This window comes from Chlamydomonas reinhardtii, chromosome 1 (genome assembly GCF_000002595.2).
Source record: "Chlamydomonas reinhardtii strain CC-503 cw92 mt+ chromosome 1, whole genome shotgun sequence".
Lineage (NCBI taxonomy): Eukaryota > Viridiplantae > Chlorophyta > Chlorophyceae > Chlamydomonadales > Chlamydomonadaceae > Chlamydomonas > Chlamydomonas reinhardtii.
Genome location: NC_057004.1, coordinates 2,030,599 through 2,044,011, shown reverse-complemented (window position 1 = coordinate 2,044,011; position 13,413 = coordinate 2,030,599). Strand labels below are relative to the sequence as shown.

General features: G+C 63.4%; 2 protein-coding genes across 2 annotated transcripts in view; both read left to right on the top strand.

Annotated features, from left to right (window-relative positions):
• The first annotated feature begins 1,246 nt into the window (after positions 1-1,246).
• On the top strand, positions 1,247-4,752 carry CHLRE_01g010900v5 (uncharacterized protein). Its single transcript, XM_001689819.2, has 6 exons — positions 1,247-1,778; positions 1,929-1,979; positions 2,150-2,524; positions 2,717-2,869; positions 3,044-3,298; positions 3,471-4,752. Exons 1-6 carry the CDS (start codon positions 1,758-1,760, stop codon positions 3,738-3,740), a joined length of 1,125 nt encoding a protein of 374 aa, XP_001689871.1. The 5' UTR covers positions 1,247-1,757; the 3' UTR covers positions 3,741-4,752.
• Positions 4,753-4,826: 74 nt separating this feature from the next.
• Positions 4,827-13,413, top strand: part of CHLRE_01g010880v5 (uncharacterized protein) — a 13,986-nt gene continuing 5,399 nt past the window's right edge. Inside the window, exons 1-16 of the mRNA XM_043058299.1 lie at positions 4,827-5,199; positions 5,527-5,581; positions 5,898-5,950; positions 6,130-6,426; positions 7,326-7,412; positions 7,745-7,864; positions 8,341-8,481; positions 9,495-9,595; positions 9,847-9,949; positions 10,237-10,322; positions 10,612-10,674; positions 11,042-11,239; positions 11,529-11,692; positions 12,001-12,172; positions 12,660-12,738; positions 13,120-13,192. Of these exons, the coding sequence (XP_042928213.1) occupies positions 5,062-5,199; positions 5,527-5,581; positions 5,898-5,950; positions 6,130-6,426; positions 7,326-7,412; positions 7,745-7,864; positions 8,341-8,481; positions 9,495-9,595; positions 9,847-9,949; positions 10,237-10,322; positions 10,612-10,674; positions 11,042-11,239; positions 11,529-11,692; positions 12,001-12,172; positions 12,660-12,738; positions 13,120-13,192 (1,930 nt within the window). The 5' untranslated portion in view covers positions 4,827-5,061. The remainder of the gene's footprint in view (positions 5,200-5,526; positions 5,582-5,897; positions 5,951-6,129; positions 6,427-7,325; positions 7,413-7,744; positions 7,865-8,340; positions 8,482-9,494; positions 9,596-9,846; positions 9,950-10,236; positions 10,323-10,611; positions 10,675-11,041; positions 11,240-11,528; positions 11,693-12,000; positions 12,173-12,659; positions 12,739-13,119; positions 13,193-13,413) is intronic.

The window sequence follows — 13,413 nt, the reverse complement described above, 5'->3', positions numbered from 1 at the left end:
AATCCGCCGAAGGCGGAGAAAAATTTTTGGGTTTGGGTGCCACGCATCTACGCAGTGTAGACAGTTTTGGCCGGTTTTGGCGCAAAAATGGGGGAAGCGTAGACGTTTTGGGGGGCTTGGGGGCTTAAGTGTAGATGCCGCGGTCAGGGTCATCTACGCATGTGTAGATGCCGGGTGCCTGAGGGCATCTACAAGATACGAGCACTGGTGGCAGCTTGGGGCGGTGGCGACCGCACGCAGCCACTTGGGAGGCAGGGCCTCCCCTGGAGAAGGCTGCAGCCCACCACGCGCTGGCGCCTTCATGGGGGCTTCCCGCCACTGCATGTCGAGCTGTTAACTCAGCCGCGTCACACAGTTGCCCTCCTTCACGCCCATAAGCCCCCACGCGACCGAGCGGGCAACGCCTGGGAAGCCGGCTAGGCAGGCGGATGTGACCAGGCAGGACCGGGGGTGCGGCTGCGTGACTGGATGCCCAGCAGCCCTGCCGCGCGCGGCTGCGCCTGATTGCAAGCTGCTGTTGTGGGGGCAGAGGGCAGTTGCTTGCACCATCCCATGAGAACCAAGGACAAGTAGCAACCCCCTGCAAGGCAGTTCTGCTATGCAGTGCTATGTACAACAGCCCCCTGCTGTACAGCATTTGGGCACCCACATGTTTTGCCCCACCGTCTTTAGCCGCATGGCGTCACGTCCACCAACAGTCCACCGCATGGCCCGCTGATGTCACCCAACTGTCGCCGTCATCCGTTGCCTTTGTCATCCCAAGATACGGGCTTGAGCAGCACCGTGGTACGCGAGCCGCCCGCGAGCGCTTTGCACCGCCACACCCTGGAGCCACGCCCTGGAGCCCTCACTGCCCCTACGCATGCACCCCGACGTCTGGCGGCTACCTGTCAGATGCACCTCTACGGACGCCCAGTGCAAGCGCTCCCACCCTGACAACAAGTAGCGGCGTGTCCCGGCGTTGTCGGGCCGACACGGCGCGTCCCGCCCTTCCACGCTGGCCGCACCATGATAGGCGAAAGGTCACGCAGTTCCCAAGATCAGTTCGCGATGTCTTTGCACGCCCTGAACACCCGTCGTGTGCCCGGTCAAGTCCACAGCACGGCGTGTCTCCCCAAGCGCTCCTTAGAGATGTTGCACGATGGGCACTCGCGGTCGCTTCTCACGCCGCCAGCGCTCCTTTAGAACGGACAGTCCCCGCATTCTTTTCTGAGTGAGATGTATATTTCGCGCCTTACAGCGTCGTGTCCACGCGAACGCGAAAGCCCTGACTGCCTTGCATGCTTCCCAGGCTTGCCGGGAGTAGAATACTTACGCAGCAATAGAAGAAAGCATGATAAAGAATAAAGCGTGGCTTTCGCGAGTGTCGCGGGTTCTCGAGCTGAGTGCAAGCACCAGCGTGCGCGCAGCGCTCGTCGACCCCTAGAGAAAATTTTGATGTTTCTCCTATCGCATCAATAAGTCATTGCCATGGTTAAAATGCGGTCGGCCGCGAGTCCCGCAAAACTTGACTAGAATGCCGGGGCTTCCCCGCGCGCCGGTCGCTCCCGCGCACCCCCGCGCGCGTCGCAGTGAGTGGGTCTAGATTTACAAGCATCATCCAGGGGGCACCGCGCGCTCGTTCAGCGGCGAACGCGAGGTACGACGCCGATAAGGCTGCATGGGTCGCCACCCGTACGGCACCGAGCGAGCCGAGCCGACCGGCTAAAAGCAACGCGGGCTCAGCAAGCTCGGTACTCTTACGGGTCCTGTCCAAAATGGCCGCCATGATGCAGAAGGTGCGCAGTGCACTCAATACCGAACAGCAATACATATCCAAAGACCAGCGACTTGTCACCCAGAACTTCCAGATGTGATCCCGACCCAAGCGCCTCAGGCGCCTCTTTCTTCTAGTCCTGACCGCGCCTGTTTGTTTCTTGCGCTTGCAGAGCGCCTTCACCGGCAGCGCCGTGTCCTCCAAGTCTGGCGTCCGCGCCAAGGTGGGCATGGCTCGGCTTTTGCTTGCGGACTTGGGTTCTTGGGTCGCACAGCCCAGCACTCGCTGGGTCTTCGGCGGGCTTCTGCTACGTGTGTGATCAGTTGATAAATAAGATAGTTGGGTTGCCAGGTCAACGTTCACCGATCCTACTCTCTTGCATCGCGCTCGCAGGCTGCCCGCGCCGTCGTCGACGTGCGCGCGGAGAAGAAGATCCGCGTGGCCATCAACGGCTTCGGTCGCATTGGCCGCAACTTCCTGCGCTGCTGGCACGGTCGCCAGAACACCCTGCTGGACGTGGTTGCCATCAACGACAGCGGCGGTGTCAAGCAGGCCAGCCACCTGCTGAAGTACGACTCCACCCTGGGCACGTTCGCCGCCGATGTTAAGATCGTCGACGACAGCCACATCTCGGTGGACGGCAAGCAGATCAAGATTGTGTCCAGCCGCGACCCCCTGCAGCTGCCCTGGAAGGAGATGAACATCGACCTGGTCATTGAGGGCACTGGTGTCTTCATTGACAAGGTTGGCGCTGGCAAGCACATCCAGGTGAGCATGCCGCAATTAAAGCGCATCTCTGGGCCGGGAAGCGACGGGGGTTTTGGGTGTGCACGTTTTGGGTCGGCACTGCTCGCTAGCAAGTGGGGGGGTGTTGGCGTTACGAGTAACGGCGCTCGCTCGCCCATTGAGCTCGTTCCCCCTGCTGACATGACCCCCCTGCCTTGCCCCACACATCTATAGGCCGGTGCCTCCAAGGTGCTGATCACCGCCCCCGCCAAGGACAAGGACATCCCCACCTTCGTGGTCGGTGTGAACGAGGGCGACTACAAGCACGAGTACCCCATCATCTCCAACGCCTCGTGCACCACCAACTGCCTGGCCCCCTTCGTCAAGGTAAGGAAGCTTACGCATGTTGCTTGCTGTGGCTTTTTCGTCAGGAATAAATGCGGGGGGCGGCAAGAGCGTCCACGGTGTTGCGGGTCCGAGTGCCCTGGGATATCTTGTCTTGTCAGCTCACCTGTCTCTGACCCGGCCCTTCCCCTTTCCCCTCTCCCTTGCCTACCCCAGGTGCTGGAGCAGAAGTTCGGCATTGTCAAGGGCACGATGACCACCACCCACTCCTACACCGGTGACCAGCGCCTGCTGGACGCGTCCCACCGCGACCTGCGCCGCGCCCGCGCCGCCGCCCTGAACATTGTGCCCACCACCACCGGTGCCGCCAAGGCCGTGTCGCTGGTGCTGCCCAGCCTGAAGGGCAAGCTGAACGGCATTGCCCTGCGCGTGCCCACCCCCACCGTGTCGGTCGTCGACCTGGTCGTCCAGGTGAGACTGCCTCCCCTTGCGCTGTAACAACTACACCTGGACAGTGGGCGCCGCTTACCGAATTCTTGTATATTTCGTGTTGCCGGTGGCATGCTGCACGCCTCAGTAACTTGTCTTGAGGCTGTCACTGACCCACCCTCCTGTCCTGTCCTGCGCTCCCGCTCAACCACAGGTTGAGAAGAAGACCTTCGCCGAGGAGGTGAACGCCGCCTTCCGCGAGGCCGCCAACGGCCCCATGAAGGGCGTGCTGCACGTCGAGGACGCCCCCCTGGTGTCCATTGACTTCAAGTGCACCGACCAGTCGACCTCCATCGACGCCTCCCTGACCATGGTCATGGGCGACGACATGGTCAAGGTCGTGGCCTGGTACGACAACGAGTGGGGCTACTCCCAGCGCGTGGTCGACCTGGCTGAGGTCACCGCCAAGAAGTGGGTGGCGTAAATTTGCTGATTTGTTTCGGCAGGTTTGTGCTAGCTGGTTCTTAGTTGCTTGTGTCTCAGCTACTTGCGGCCAAGTGCTAGGTTGGCGAGCGGCGTATGGCCGGGGCGCGTAGTCGCGTGCGCGCTGAGCGCAGGCGCGCGGGGCCCCGCCGGCGCCCTTGCGTGCCTGCGGGCTGTGGGGAGTGTCGGGTTGGCTCGCAAGGCACCCTTGTATTATGATCTGATGCATGAGAAGGGGCCAGTGCGTAGTGGTCTGGTGAGACAAATAGGGCGGGATGTCGTGCCGCATCTGCGATAGATATGGCGGGCATTCACGCGTGCGCACGCGCGCGCGCGCCTGCGCCTCCCTGCTGGGGGCGTGTGGGTCCTGGTTTTGATGCCTTGCTTGCTGCCGCTTGGCGCCGATTTTTGAATGACGGCGCCGGAGGCGCACGCGGGTGAGGGATTCGGTTCGTGGTTGGTGTCGTGGTTTGTCGGATGCCCTCGAGATGGGGCGAGTGTACAGCAAGCGGCAGTAGGTGCTCCGAGCACCACCGGTTTCGGTCACTGAGGAGTGGACCTGTGAGTGAGTTCAGATGTGTTTGGAGTGGAGCCGAGAGCAAGCGGAGATGTAAAGATACACAAATGCTTGAACGCTAACCTCGTGTCTTAATGGGGAGGGCGATGGGACAAGGGACTTGCAGCACAGCAACGTTAGACTTGTCAACTTTCGCGAGCGGCTCTTGTGTCACTCCGTGTCTCTGAAACAGTCAATTGGTGCTAAGTGTAGTCGAACGGTAGAGTCGTAGGTGCACTCCACCACAGCACGCTGCACAGATAACCATGAAGGGATAGGCACAGCGTCACCGCCACCGACTCACCTGTCACGCCAGGTCACGCAAACCCACGACAAATGCGGAGGATAGGATATCATGGTATTTAGAAGTAGGTGGCGAAGCAAGCAGAGAAATGTATGTTGGCAAGGCAAGGCAGTGGGAGCAGGGGCGACGAGGGCGGGTAGCGTCCTCCGGGTACGTGTGGGCGCGATTGCGTGAAACCAGCTCATTTGCACGTCCTTATTTGTGGGAAGTTACTTGTAGTCTATCGTCATTAATCCGACTTGTAAGGAGGGCCCCGACGCTCTCATAAAGTCAGCATTCATTGTTCAAGTTGACTGTCAACATCAAAGCTTTGTAGCTAGTTATAGTTCTGCTATGTCGCTTATGCATTACAACTGAAGAATTCATGCTGACAGGCGTGCGTCCGCCTGCCGCGGGCGACATGGGCACTACACCTGACGTTGACTGTTGCCCACATAGATTACTTTGAGACACAACTTTAGGATGGACAGAATCCTGAAGGCCAGCTACGGCGACAGGGACCAGCGGGAGCTGAATGCCATCGCGCGCGCTCCCTCCGCGAGGGCCTTGGAGGTGCAGGCAGGCTATCGGGAGCGGCGAGCTGCGAACCCTCGGCAAGAGGTGTGGTGGGCTGTGCAGGGGCAGGTCGGGGGAGGCGTTTGGGTGATGGGCGTGGGCGTGGGCGTGGGCGTGGGCGTGGGCGTGGGCGTGGGCGTGGGCGTGGAGGGCGGGGCTGCCCAGCACAGGTGCGGCGTGTGACCGGCTGTGACAGCCCGGGAGGCCCAGCCCGTAGTGGGAGGGAGTGTGGGACGAGAGGCATTGCTGCTAGCACGCAGTCGCCTCGTGGCGTAAACCCTCTCGCGGATGGCGACAGTTCCACTCCCAAGTCACAGTGTCCTCCCGAGTACGGTGCTCCCGTGACCACCGGCAATACTTACCTGACTGCAGGCGCCGCCGCCGCCCGTTGCCGGGGGGCCGCTGTTCTGGGACCCCAAAGCCCAGGGTGCGTCTGGATCCAGAGGGACGGGTGGGGGGCGTGGCATCGCAGGGCGGGATCGCGCCCACGGCTTTGGATCCATGCCACTGGATGCTGCCACCGCTTGTCCGCCATTGGGGACTGCACCACTGCCGTACTTGCAGCAGGGCTCAGGGTCGCGAAGGTGGGGTGAAAGGGGCGGCGACGCTCGCAGCCGCAGGTGCCCGTGCACCGGCCGTCCCGCACCTCCCAAATACCACATCCGTGCGGGTGCGCCCCCCCTCCATACATACACACACACACACACACACACACACACACACACACACACACACACACACAGGCACGCCGTACGGGCTGCACAACGCCTACCGCTCGCCAGCCAAGGGGGCGCGGGTGAGAGCCAGTCGGGGGCGGGGCAGGCCTACTAGGGCACGTCGCCTGGGGCACGTCGTGGGACCTCGGCGCTTTGGGGTTTACTGGGCTTTGGGCTTAGTGGGCTTGGGCTGGAGAACCTGGTTCCCAACCCTGGAAAACGCCCTTTCACACCACGCACGGTGCCTGCACGCACGCAGGTGGAGATCCGGCCGGGCGTGTTCCATATCGTGGACAGCCCAGGGGGTGGCGGCGGCGGAGGCGGGGGCGGAGGGGGAGGAGGCGGCTCGCCCGCTCCCGCCGGAGTCGGCCGCGGCGCGCGGCCCAGCAGCGCACCGCCGGGGCGGGGCCGGGTGGCGGGCGGCGGCGCAGCAGGAGGAGGGGGAGGTGGAGGTGTGGTGGGCGGCGTGGGCCCTGCCCCCAGCACGGTGGCTCTGCTGCCCAAGGTGGCGGAGCTGGAGGAGGTCATGCGGGACACACTCAGGCGGGCGGCGGCGGTGAGGCGGGGGGTTAATGTTGAACCAATCCCGTAAGGAAACAGTAGACGGGGGGTGTGTGCGTGTGCGTGTGAGGGGGGGGGGTGCAGTTATGATTAGGAAACGGTAGACGGTAGGCAGTCTTTGGGGAAGGGCAATCAGGGGGCAGAGATGGGTGGCGGTGACGCGGTGAGGCGGTGAGGCGGGGTGGTGGGGGCGAGGGGGGAGGCGTTTTACTGACTCCCACTAGGAAAGCCAGACGCTGGGAGCTGGGGGCTGGTGAGGCGGGGAGAGGTTTTGGGGGTTGGGGTGGGTGAGGCGGGGAGGGGTTCGGGGTGGGGTTGTACGCCCAAGCTCAACGAAGGGGGTGGGGAGTAGCCGTCCACGCACGACGGCGGAAGGGGGCCGGGGGCCCGGGGCGGGATTTGCGGATGGCTGGCAAGGCGGTGGGCGGTAGGCGGGCGGGCCGGCTGCTTGGGCGTGTCTTGGCATTGGGGACGTGTCGGGGCGAGCGGGGAGGGGCGCCGCGAGACGGGTGGGGGTTGCGCTATTGCGATATAGCAGGTGGGGGCGATGCGACTAGAGCCGAACATGCTATCGCTGTGGTTTGCCCAATGCATGCACGCACGCTCCCGCCCCCACCTGCCCCCCCCCCACCTTGTCGAGTGTCACTCCGTCATCAAAGCACAGGCCACGCTCTCCTCCTCGCTCTTTTGCATGGCATCGGGCTCGATTCGCTTGGGCTGAGATACACAGCCCCCTCCCCCTGTACCAATGCTTGCAGCCCCCTGCCCCTGCGCCTTCACTTCTTAAATGATCATGCATATAATGCCCCCGCCCCCCCCCCCCGCGGTGGTCTACCGTCTACCACTTCCTTGACTAGTCATAAATGTAACCCCCTCCCCCCCCCTCCCCTCCAGGTGCACATCAAGGAGCGCACCGTGTTGCTGCGCGCCTTCGCCACCGAGCTGGGCAAGAGGCACCCAGAGCTGGGGCCGCGGGACAAGGCGAGTGCGTGTGTGTGTATTGTGTGTGTGTGTGTGTGTAAGGCAAGCACAAGGGGAGAGTGTGCTGGGTGTGTGGGTGCTCATCCCAGTCCCACAGGGGTGGGAAGCGGCGGCGGTCTAGAGGGGTAGAGGGCGAGGGGTGGAGGCGGTGATGACAGGGGTATTCGGGGACGTGGGCGGGTACTCCGGGTGGCGAAACTGTTGATGTGTGGGTTCGGCGGTGTACCTTCCTCCCGCCTGTGACCCAAGCCCCATCCCCTCTCCCCCCCCCCCGTGTCGTGCTGCGCCCGCCCATACACCCCCCACACACACACACCCTCACACACACACAGGTGACCCCGGCCCAGTTCGCCACGGTGTGGTCGCGCTTCGGCCTGGCGCTGCCGCCCGACCTCACCGCCGCCTTCTTCGACAAGTACGGCCGCGACGCGCGCGGGCTCATGCCCGTACTGGTGAGTCATGCGTGGGTGCGCGTGGGTGTGACTGTGCTTGTGTGTTTGTGTGTGATGTGTGTGTGTATGCGTATGTGTGTGTACGGTGTAAGGTTGTGTGAAGTGATGTGTGTTGCCGTACTTCAGAAGCACGAAGCAAAGGAGAGAGCAATCAGGTGCGGGTGCAGGTGCCGGTGCGGGTTGAAGGCGTGTATAGTGCGCAGTCACGGGCCAAGGCAGCACTCACGCACCCACACGCACGGCCACTCACACAATCGCACAAGCACTCGCACCCACACACGCACTCGCCCTCGCCCTCGGTAAGCCGCAGCCGTAACTCTGCATCACATACACTGTCCTCTCGCGCATTGTCTTTCCTTGCGCTCTTCCACTACACACACCCACACTCGCACTTGCCTCACACACGCACACACACACACACACACACACACACACACGCACACACACTCGCACTTGCCTCCCCCCCATACACACAGAACTTCACGGACGCGCTGGTGATGGGCGGTCCGCGGCTGGACATGGCGGCGGCGGAGGGCGGGCGCGTGCAGAGGGGCGCATACCTGCCCGGCAAGCCCGCCACACACACCGGCAAGATACTGTACCCCGAGTGCAAGAAGGTGGGGAGGCGGTGGCGTGTATGGGGTGGCGAGGGGGTGGAGATACCAGCCCAAACTAAACTGTTGTGTGTGGTTACAAGGTGGTGAGCACGACGTGCATTCCTGTCCTTGTAGAAACCTAGGCCCGGGCCGGGGGGCCCTTATAACGCCTGCAACACTTATATATGCAGCTAGTTTGGTCCCCGAATGGGGGTGCTTATGCTCCTGTGCTCCCAAATGGAATCTAGTAACGCGGCTAACCTGGCTGGGTCCGCATTCTGCATGACGGCCTGCATTCCGCCTGTAAAATCGATCTCGCTACCCAAACGCAACTGGTCGTAGGCCGTACACCGCATGAGCACATGATTCTCATCTTCGACTTCATTTGCAACACATAGCGGGCAAATCCTCTCCTCCCTAGGTCGTCCATAGGCGCGGTTGGCAGTAAGCGGCCAGCAGCATAGGCGGAACCTCATCAAGGCCTTGTGGTGCGCAACTGGTATAAATGCTCTACTGTGCCCTTGCATGGTCAGTGGTGCCGCTCCTTCCGCACACAGCCCCATCCAATGCTTGTACTTGCTCATCTGCACGCCTGGTTGCTTGTTGTCTGATGGGAAAGTGCTTGGCTCAGACTGCAGCCGCTCGTGCTTCCACGCCTTCATTAGACTCTCTCGAAAGGCGGATACTATTTGCCCTTCAGGCAGCGGGCTACCTGCTCGGCTCTCCTCCCTTTCCGGCCTGATCATGTGCATACGGCCTTGCCATACGTCTACGCCATGCGCTGAGATAAAACGGAAAAGCCGTGCACACCACCCATCTCCCTCTGGGTGTACTAACGCGTCTTGTACTTCATCAATTAGTGCATCGTGAGCTAGGCTATCCTTCTGCACGGCAATCCTGTTGTAGAATCCAATGCAAAGCTTGGCGAAAAAGAAATGGAGTAAACTGAACCCAATGCAAAATTGCAAGGAGAGCGAAGGGGAAGGGGGGATGTCACGCACCCCCCCCCCCCCCGCACCTCCACACACACACAGGGCGTGTGGCCGCCCAGCAACTGGGACCCCCGCCTGGCCGAGCGCTCCGCCACCCCGCCCGATGTGCGCCTGGCGCTGGAGTTCGTGCACGGCTACGACGGGTGAGGGTGAGGGGGTGCGGGGGGTGAGGGTGGGTGGGCGAGTGGGCGGGTGGCTGAGGGCTGATAAGGGTGGATGCGGCTGGGGCGGGGGACAAGGCGGAGACAAGGCGGGAAGGGACACCTCGCCCTCGCCTGCGTCATCGCACGAGTGCCACAATCACCACCACGGCCACCACCATCCCTCCCCCCACCCTCTCCTCCACCGTCCCTGCCCCCCCCCCACACACACACCGCCACCACACACGCTGCAGCCACATCGCCACGGCGCCCAACATCTTCTACACGGCCTCGGGCGAGGTGGTGTACAATGTGGCGGGCGTGGGGGTGGTCTACAACAAGCAGCAGCACACGCAGGTGGGTGAGCGTGTGTGGGTGTGGGTGTGGGTGTGTGCCGATGTTGCAAATCACGTGTTTAGCGAGACAGTGGAAATAAACATTGTACGATGGAACGATGGTGGGCATGTCTGCGCTGGATCTTGGGTTTGTGTCATCGCCATGTGGGCTCGGGAACATAACACCCCCTCCCCCCTGCGATCGCTTCCTCCCCCAACCCCTCCTCCGCCTCCTCCTCCAACCCCCTCCCAACCCCCCTTCCCGCTCCCCTCCCCTTCCCCCGCCCGCCCCGCCTCACACACACACAGCGCTTCTTCCTGGGCCACGACGACGACGTGTTGTGCACCGCCATACACCCCGACCGCACCACTGTGGCCACGGGGCAGCTGGGCAAGTGAGGCGGGGCGGAGGGCGGAGGGCAAGGGGCGGAGGGGCGGGGGCTGAAGGGTGGGGCGGAGGGGCGGGGCGGGGCGGAGGGCGAGGGGCTGAGGGCGGGGCCTGCCGGCCAGTGAGGAGGATGGGCCCCATTTCGCTGCTGGGGTCGGGCGGTTGACACACCTGTCCTGACGGACGGACGGACGGACGGACGGACAGCCTGACCGCTCTGCGCTGCCCTGCCTGCCTTCCTGCCTGATAGCTCTGCCTGCCTGCCTGCCTGCCTGCCCTGCCCCTGTGGCCCGCAGGAGCCCGTGCGTGTGCGTGTGGGACAGCGTCACGTGCCGCCAGATCGCCAGGCTGCCCTTCAGGTGGGCGTGTGTGTGTGTGTGTGGGGGGGGGGGGGGGGTTAAAGTACCAGCCCCAACTCAGCCGACCTCCCCCCGCACGAGGTCCTGTACCGCTGTTCCAACCATCTTTGCAACGCCACCCACTCCTTCCCCCGGGCGAAGATTCCTTGACTCTTGGCACCTTCTTCTGTGGGCTCGAGCACAGAATCTCCCTGTGCCCCTCGCTCGTTTGGTTTAGTTTGATCTGGTACATACAACCCAACCACCCCGGCACCCCCTCACCCCTCACCCACTCCCCCCACCCCACACCCACACCCCACCCCCACACCCCACACCCCACACCCCACACCCACACCCCACCCACCCCACTCACCCCACCTCACCCCAGCCGAGACGACCGCGGCATTCAGGCCCTGGCCTTCTCGCCCGACGGCTCCCGCCTGGCCGCCGTCGCCACCGACAACTCCCACTGCCTGCACCTGTGGGACTGGGCGCGCGCGCGGCCGCTGTGCCAGCCGCGCAAGAGCCAGCCGGGCGCGCCGCCGGCCGTGTACGGCGTGGTGTGGAGCAAGTACGAGCCGGACAGGTGAGCGGGAGGGAGGGAGGGAGGGAAGGGAGGGGGGTTGTAGGTACCAGCCCAAACTACTCAGAACCCAATGCGAAGTGGGGGAAGGGAGGGAGGGAGGGAGGGAGGGAGAGAGGGAGGGAGGGATGTTGGCTTCAGAGGGGGAATGGCAGCGTGGCTCAAGGAGCCATGGGAGCACGCCTTGACATGCACATACAAGCACATCGCACAAGACCAAATAATCTTCTGCTTCCCTATTGAGCACGTCCCCCCATCATGTTTGGAACCCCACACACACGCACGCCCACAGGCTAGTGACGTACGGCCAGAACCACATCAAGTTCTGGCGCCTTGGCCCCGACCCGCGCAACCCCGCCGCCCTGTCCCCCATCAGCGAGGCGGGCATGTACAGTCTGGGCAAAACACACACGGTCACGGGCGCCGTGTTCCTCAGGAGCGGCGTCGTGCTCACGGGTGCGTGCGTGGGGGTGGGGTGGGGGTGGGGGTGGGTGGGTGGGTGGGTGGGTGTGGGTGGGTGGGGGCGGGGATGGGTGGGTGGGTGGGTGGGTGGGTGCGTGCGTGCGTGCGTGCGTTTGGGTGGGTGGGTGGGTGGTGAAAATGAAACGCACGTGGGCGGTCGTCAGTGCTTGCATGCTGCCGCCTCTTTGGGACTCGAGGTGGGCCCTCACGGGCTCCCAAACGCCGCCCTTACCCCCACCACCGTACCGACACCCCAACCCCCCAAACCCCGTTGCCAATCCAAACCGCGCAAAACCCCCCAGGCAACGAGTCGGGCTGCATCTGCACCTGGAAGGGGGTGCGGCTGTCGCGTGAGACGCAGGCGCACGGCGCAGGGCCGCCCACCCGCCGCCCCGACGGCAAACCCAGCCACGGCGGCGTGAGGGCGCTGGTGCTGCAGAGCGATGCAGTGCTGCTCAGCGGCGGCGCGGACGGGTGGGTGGGTTGGCCTGGGCGGGTGGGTGGGTGGGTGGGTGGGGATTGGGACAGGGGCGGAGGGGGAGCGGTGGGCAGGAGGTGACTTTTTCGATGGGGGGATAGTTTTGTTCAGATCCAGCTGAACCAAGGCCCACAGAGCGCGAGGGAGCAGCCTTTCCCTTTGGCGGGAGGGGGCGGTTGCGGCCGCTGTGCACGGCTGGCTAGGGGCCGTGAATGTACTGCTTGCACGACACCTCCACACCTGGCATGCACGGTCACCCCCTGGCCCCTCCCCCCTCCCCCTCCCGCCTCCTCCTGCTCCTCTCCTCGCCCTCCCAACCACGGCCACAACGCTTACACACAACCATTCTTACACATAACACACCCACCCAGCTTCATCCTAATGAACCGTCACACACGCCCTCCCTCCCCCATGCTTTTACCTCCGTGCTTCTCCCCGCCCCTCTTTGTTCCCTCTCCCCCCCACACACACACACATACACAGTGCGGTGCACGTGTGGGACGTGTCCAGTGGCGACCTGGGGCCACTGCTGCGGCGCTTCCCACTGCTGCGGCCAGACCAGGTGTGGGAGCGAAGGGGCAGAGGAGGGCGGCGGTGGCGACGGACGGGAGGTGGGGCTTTGCAGGGATGTTTGGAAAAGCGGTACAGGATGCACTGGAGACTGCAGACGAGGTCGTTGCCGAATGAGCGGCCGTCCGGGCTGCCGCGGCCAGCTCGGAGGGGGTTGTAAATACCAGCCCAAACTAGCGGAGCACAGGCAGAGGCGTTAGTTGCAAGCGATAATACTTATGGGATGTGGGCCGAGGCGTCGGGGAGCAGCAGCGACGGACGCTCATGTATGACCGTATGTACGACCACCACGGCTGCCACCACCACGGCTGCCACCACCACCGCTACCACCAACCCCACCGCCACCCCCACCCCCACCTCCCCACCGTCGCAGGTGGGCACCACCACGCCGCCCGCCATTCGCGGCCTGGACTGCGCCCCCGACATACCCGAGATGTTCGTGGCGGGTAGGGCTCTGGCTGTGGGTGTGTCTTGGTTAAAGCAACAAAATCGCCGGAGTTATTTGCGGATACCTACCAATGACCGAGCGTTATGTTGCCGCGTCTCTGTGTGTTTGTGTATGTGTGTGTGTGTGTGTGTGTGTGTGTGTGTGTGTGTGTGTGTGTGTGTGTGTGTGTGTGTGTGTGTGTGTGTGTGTGTGTGTGTGTGTGTGTGTGTGTGTGTGTGG

Bases quoted from the DNA above. Each gene is read 5' to 3' on its own strand.
- CHLRE_01g010900v5 (XM_001689819.2), top strand. From the start codon at position 1,758: ATGGCCGCCATGATGCAGAAG. The intron at 1,779-1,928 runs GTGCGCAGTGCA...TTGCGCTTGCAG, and splicing joins TGGCCGCCATGATGCAGAAG to AGCGCCTTCACCGGCAGCGC. The intron at 2,870-3,043 runs GTAAGGAAGCTT...TGCCTACCCCAG, and splicing joins GCCTGGCCCCCTTCGTCAAG to GTGCTGGAGCAGAAGTTCGG.